Source organism: Copadichromis virginalis, linkage group LG11 (genome assembly GCF_057382275.1).
Source record: "Copadichromis virginalis isolate Kocher_CV1m ecotype Utaka linkage group LG11, C_Virginalis_male_GT1.1, whole genome shotgun sequence".
Taxonomy (NCBI): Eukaryota; Metazoa; Chordata; class Actinopteri; order Cichliformes; family Cichlidae; genus Copadichromis; species Copadichromis virginalis.
This window is the reverse complement of record NC_140628.1, coordinates 17,543,326-17,549,965: the sequence shown is the minus strand read 5'-3', so window position 1 is coordinate 17,549,965 and position 6,640 is coordinate 17,543,326. Positions and strand designations below refer to the sequence as shown.

General features: G+C 38.6%; 1 protein-coding gene across 1 annotated transcript; it reads right to left on the bottom strand.

Annotated features, from left to right (window-relative positions):
• Positions 1 to 963: 963 nt before the first annotated feature.
• On the bottom strand, positions 964 to 3,865 carry eny2 (ENY2 transcription and export complex 2 subunit). Its single transcript, XM_085473394.1, has 5 exons — positions 3,618 to 3,865; positions 3,296 to 3,376; positions 2,789 to 2,859; positions 1,877 to 1,951; positions 964 to 1,679 (listed from the first exon to the last, which is right to left on the bottom strand). The coding sequence occupies exons 2-5, from the start codon at positions 3,361 to 3,363 to the stop codon at positions 1,606 to 1,608; spliced, it is 288 nt and encodes a 95-aa protein (XP_085329520.1). The 5' UTR covers positions 3,364 to 3,376; positions 3,618 to 3,865; the 3' UTR covers positions 964 to 1,605.
• Positions 3,866 to 6,640: the final 2,775 nt, after the last annotated feature.

Sequence of the window (6,640 nt, the reverse complement as noted above, 5' to 3'; positions counted from 1 at the left end):
AAGTTTGAAATTGATTTGCATCTCACTGAGTGAAATAAGTATTTGATCGCCCAGCAAAACATGATTTAATACTTGAAGGAGAAACTCATGATGGTAAGCACAGCGGTAAGATGTTTCTTGTAGTTGGTCACCAGGTTTTCATGTCTAAGGAGGGATTTTGTTCCACTCCTCTTTACAGAAACTCTCTGAATCCTTCAGGTTTCTTGTCTGCTGCTCGGCCACTCAAAGCTTCAACTCCCTCCTCAGATTTTCTATTGGTCTGGAGACTTGCTATTGAATTTTGTGACTCTAATGTTCTTCTTCTTTAGCCACTGCTTTGTTATTTTGGTGGTATGTTTTGCTAGAAGACCCAGCAATAACCCATCTTCAGTGCTCTGGCTGAGAGAAGGTTCTCGTCCAGCATTTTATGGTATATGGCCCTGTTCGTGAGCCCCTCAAGTCAGTAAAGCTGTCCTGTACAGAAAAACATAATGCTTCCACCTCCGTGCTTGGCTGTGGTGTTCTTTGGATCATAATCAGCATTTCTCTTTCTCTAAACACGGCCAGTTGAGTTGATCCCAAAGAGCTCAATTTTGGAGTCGTTTACATATTCACTGGCAAACTTTCAGATGGGCCTGTATATAAGCCTTCTTACTTATCCCACTGCACAAGAAGCCTGAAATAGAAATATCAGACGTTTTGTGTATTAAAATAATAACATAAAAGTAGTAGGATAAATTGCGTTATACATTTACCACTGGCATAGATGAAAATTGGATGTTGGAATGATAATGTGCAAGAATTCGATTTAAAATTTTTTTTAAATCAAAGTGAGTGGATATGATTTTCTTCATGGTTTACATCATCATGATATAAAATACAATCATGATATCAGCAACTGTTTCCACCTTGTGCCCATAAAACAAGTCTGGACAGTAACTGCTTCAATCTGAAGGAATTTGTTCTAAAAATGACTTTCTCCAGTTCAAAGAAGAAAAACCTTTATTTAAACAGCACATCTCATGTACAAAGGATGACTACATAAGCAAGGTAGGTGTATTTACATAACTGTAATAGCGGGAGGCATAGGATTGGTAGAAACAACTAGATCTGTCAGTACTTTGTGTGATCAGCCACAACATTAGAACCACTCACAGGAGACGTATATAACATTGATTACTTCATTACATGACATTACCATGTTCTAATGGGAACCCTTTAATCCCAGCATGCATTTGTTGCCATCCAAACATTGTGGAAAACCAAGCATTACTCCCCACTCTGCCACACTGCAAACACTGATTGACAAAATGACAGAAAGCCCACGGCATTGACCAAGGCACAGAACGGCCAATCTGACAGAGCATCCTCGGAATGAGCTGGGACAATCCCGAGGCCAAATCCCGCAACGCACAGGATTTAAAAGTATGCACTGCCAACATCCTGGGGCCAGACAAGACAGGCAGGTTCTGTGTCTGTGGGCTGCTGTCAAAGCAGAATATTAAGGAGGTAGCTTTAATGTTGTGGCTGACTGGTATTTGTCTCTGAAATGCATTAAACTCATGAGAAATATAAATCTGTATTAGGGTAGTATAGACAAGTGGTGTAATGAAACATTAATCCAAATTATGTGGCATGCTGAGCCAAGAAGCCTCTTATTCTGTGTAGAAGGTCTTTCTTCACGCTGTCTGGCACCAAGGCTGCAAGACAAAAAAAATTATATCCGTTGCTGTGAACAATCTCTGTGTCTAAACTCACACAAACACAACCTTGCCAATTTAGATCATCTAAACTATTATGTTTTCATATATAAACAATACGGGAAAAAAGGAGAGCCTAGACAGGAACTGATACTTATAGTACACACGGTTTCATTTGAATAGAGAAAGTGAGGTACCTCTGCCTTTGGGAGTGATTTCTACAACCAGGTCGTCCACAGTCACGTGCTCCAAGCCCTTTTCTTTGATGACTTCTGCATATTGAACAAAAGCAAAAGATGAGTCAGTCTCACATCAGTCTACAACAAAACACAACCGCAAGCTTCGTTCCAACATCTAGTTAATGAAAGGAGTTTCTACAGTCAAACTTTAGCTTCAGCAGCTAACCATGTGCATGCCAAGAGTGCACTGTCTTCATGTCTTCAACTGGCTTCAACAGGACAAGGGTGCTAGTCTCGCCTAGGGGAACACATTTCTATGCTTATCTCATCAAGTCTTTCGACTTTTCCTCACATTGTTTTATGAACGAAGGATGTTTTCATGCAGATTGACAACATCCAATGATCTCATTTCAGTTAATGTGTCTTTTCTTTTGATACGATAATCCATAACTGCTTCAAATTAAGAAGGATAAATTGTTAAGACAGGGCATGCACTACTGTGCATCATTAAGGCTGGGCACAGTGAAGCCTGGGCTTTGGCTGGGTTGTGCAGCGACCCCAGGTGCTTCCACCTCAGGTATAAAATGTTTATTCTAATGCTGACATTTAGCAACTTTATTACCACATGCTGTTGGGCGCTGTTATTTTAGGGTTTCTTTAATAACTTCAAAACAGACATTAAAGGTCACTTTAATGTCAATATAGTAGAGATGGCACTGGTTACATATTAATATAGTTTAACCAGTCAGATTTACAGAAAAACTATATTTAAATATGCTCCAACTTTCATACAGTAATCTACATTTGTTAATATATCAGCCTCTTTAAAACCACATCACACCGCCTGAAGTTCAGTTTTTGTTTTTTTAATCCTATAACCTGACCATATTGATGTGACATTTATGATAACAACACCACTGTTCTCTTTACCTTTGCAGTGAGCCTTCATCTGGTCCTTCCATCCGCACTCAGTGAGCCTAGCCCTCAGTATCTCTTTCAATCTGTCCATAAGATACAAGCACATATCACACTGCGCCCTTATCTCCTAATGTTATGAAGTTATGAATAACAGCTGGAAATCCCACTGTTTCATATAAACACCGTCAGCTTTACAAACATGTTATTCAGAGTGATGCGTGCCACTGAAATGAAGATGTGATAAGTGCAGATACTTTCTAGTTTGAAGCATCAACCGGAGTTGAGTATTTACTGTTATATGAAATGTGTGCCTAGTGAACATGTAGCAGCCACATGTTTGCTTTACAATAGCTGGTAATGTCTTTAACTCAACTGATGCACTGAGCACTACTGACGTACTGAAACGTGACAGAGCTTGTGCTTTATAGAAGCTTTACAGTCACACATGCATGGATTCAGCTAGTTACAGTGAACAAATACGAATATATCATTATTAAGAAAGGGCTATAACCGACTCACCTCTCTCTTTCTCCCATCTCGGTCAACTTTTGGTTTATTGTTGCTCTCATTCTGGACTCCCTACTCATAATCTTTGATTTCCTAAGAACAACAAAGAACACACCGTATAGTGAATCCAGAGGAAAATCGGGCTAATGTAGCCATGTTAGTTCATTAACAACAGTAACCCGAACGTGAATGTGCGCGCGCGCGCGTTACCACGTTACACCCACGTTACTAAAGTACTTTAAACCACATTAGTTCCCATTCCCAGCATTCAGGTCTTTAAAGCCAGTAAAAATGTGAGCTTCACAACCGAAGTCAAAAGTCAACATTTACTTACACTCCGGAGAAAGTTGAATGACAGAGGTCTCAGTCTTTACCAGATTCGGTAAGCATACGCTACATCAAAAATAGAAATGGCGCTATACGGCGCTAACAAGCTGTGCTTTAAGTAACAAATATCCGATTCCACAAGAGATCCACGAAAAGAATCACAAGTTGTTTTTACTTCGCGGATTTAACCATCACGTATTACACTCCGAGAGGAAACACAGCTGCGTTCAATGGTTCCTACGCTTCGCAGACCATGCAGTGCAATACTCTAATAGGTCACGCGGCGGCGGTGTTGATTACGATATGTACTCTAATCGAAATCTGCAGCTCACTTTGACCTTTAGAGCTCCTCAGCTATTGGTCCCTGCTGCTGTATACTGTGCCTTACATGCATTTTATTAGCTTGACCTGGTCACCAGCTTTTCAAGACATGACTTGGATGGGTTAATTAGAATCAGAATGAGAATACTTTATTCCCGAAGGAAATTATGTGTGTTACAGTTGCTCCAAGACAGTAACATTAACAGACTAAACTAAGTAAATAATACAATAAGTTACAGAATTTACAAATTTAAGAAATAGCACTAAAAGAATTTACAAGTTTAAGGAATTTAGTTAAGCATCTATTTATCTTAAAAACATGATAGCTGGTTGACTGTAGTTCGTAGTTGTATTGGAAATGCAGTTAAAAGTATTGTTTGAAGCAAGCACAATCAGTGGTATTTTGAGATGGGGCAAATAAAGTATTATTCATTTAGTTTCTATGAGCAGCATTAACTCTTCCACAACATCTCTTCAGCACAGGTCTTGTAGAAGAGGTCTGCTGCTGGAAAGCAGTCTCAAATTGGATGCCAAAGAAAGAAAGAAAGAAGCTTTAATGCTCTGCAGTTAGATGCTTTTTCATGTGTGTGTGAGAGACAGCACACACACTACTCAGACACTACTGGTCTGAGTTTGCACGTGTCACATCACACATCCAGAAATTGTAAAACCCACTACATCTTTATCACTGTATACGTTCTGATATGGTAGTAAACAAAAGTTCCAAAATAGGCTCTACTCAACATTGCAAGTACTATTTTGTATGTCAGTGTGTTTTGTGTATACATATTAGTTAAAAAAAGTAGACAAAAAGTCAATATTTTTCTATATATACAATATATAGAAAATATTAAAGCTTAAATACTAAGTGCAAGTGTTCAGATTTTAGATTACAGATGACAGCTGCATCCAGCTACGAGCTAATGTTAAGCAGGGCAAATTAAAAATACAATTCTTAATCAAATTCATATTAACAAGTAATGAAAAGTATCTAAGGGAAAATGGTGCATGCAGATGATGGAGGGTCTGGATAGTAAACAAAAGCAAAGCCTGAGTGTTCTCAGTTTGGGCTCGATAATGTGACTTGATGCAAAATGAACGAGGCTTCTCCAGATCAGCTTTTTTATGGTGCACAGAAGCCCAGTAAGTGATGCCTGGTGGTTGTTTATTCATGTCTGATGTTGTTCATATACTCATTACATACCACAGTGAACATATTCGCCTGCTGTTACATCTTTGATAACACCTGAGAGACTCTGAAAACTAGATGAAGGTTTGATAACAGCCAAATTGAGTTTTTTGAGCTTCACATTAAACTGCCTCTACTTTGCGAGACGAAGAGTAATATTAAAAAGGGGGAAAAAGGAAAAAATAGTTGGAGAGTTAGTCAGAAACAGCCACTGTAAAATGACAATGCGAAACAAAGCTGGCGCTGCACAGGAGTGGCGTGGAAGCAATAATACTGGTATCCTGGAGAGCACACATCAGAGTTCAGATGGTGGGGCCTAGAAAAATGCTTTCATGCAGAGAGTTGAAAACGAAAATGAATACCTAGTTCATTCTTTCTGCTGAGCACAAGTGGTGCTCCAAATACCCCCAAAACACTAGCACATAGGGCATCTGTCTATTGCAATAAAGCCACCTGTGACTTGGCTGGTACATGACACTTTTTTTAAAGGTCTGGGCATCCAGTGTTGCCTTTTCTTCTCATAATTTGTAAAAAAAAAAAAAAAAAAAAGCATTGCCTTTGAAAACCTTTTGTTTTTTGGTTCCCCCAGAGACTTCTGCAGAAATGTTCAGTTTTCTGTCTCACATAAAGACCTCTAGCTTCTGGTGAACCTCATTGGCATACATCATTTTTTTATTCCCAGCATTGTAGTAAAAAAAAAAAAAACGAAAGAAAGAAGTCATTGAATGGTCAGCCTGTGTCTTCTCCAGACTGACCTAATATGTTACATTCACTCATTTACTTTTTGGTCAGTTGCTCATTCACATATTGCAGACTTCCATTGTTGTTTTTTTATTAACCTGAACTTGGAATACGTCGGATCTTAAAAAATGTGACACCACCAAAGAAGCCCTGCTTCTCAAAAGGAGGAGCTGTAATTATCCCCACTTGTTTGGCGTCACTAATTGATCATTTAAAGTTCCCTTCTGTTGCTCATTTTACATCATTAAGCAACATTTAAATCTTAAAACAACAACAACAACATAACTATGTCGCAGAAAGGATGCACAAGCATTTTTGTGTTCATTTTGTGAAGAAGTGGCAATGCCAAATAAACTTACAACTGTTGTTCTTTCAGGCACATTGATGCATAGCTACTTTAAAAAAAAGCATCTATCTATATTTTTGATAATCATTTTAATGCAGGAGTGAAAAGCATCTTCATTTGCAACAAGCAGTGCTCCTTTTCCTAAGCAGTTCAATCTTTTGCAGCCATTTTTCTGTGCTCCCCACCTCCAGAGTTCTTTGTATGAGAGAGGAATGATAAATGGATTTAGCTTTATTAATGTAAAAGTTAGTAGAAGCCTGCAGATATAGCTCCACTGAGAAGAAATGTAAAAGTGAAGTTTTAAGGGCACAAAATGCCTTGCACAGATGAGTGAAGAAATCTAACTTTCCAACGCTAATGAAGCAGACTTGTAGAATACAAAGTCTTTTAATAAGGCAGGGGATGGAGAGGGAGAGGAGAAACAGGAAAATAA

Excerpts from the sequence above, each read along its gene's own strand:
- eny2 (XM_085473394.1), bottom strand. The coding sequence starts at position 3,363 with ATGAGTAGGGAGTCCAGAATGAGAGCAACAATAAACCAAAAGTTGACC. Across the intron at positions 1,952-2,788 it reads GATGAAGGCTCACTGCAAAG|AAGTCATCAAAGAAAAGGGC; the intron begins GTAAAGAGAACA and ends TTCAATATGCAG. Across the intron at positions 1,680-1,876 it reads AATCACTCCCAAAGGCAGAG|CCTTGGTGCCAGACAGCGTG; the intron begins GTACCTCACTTT and ends TTTGTCTTGCAG.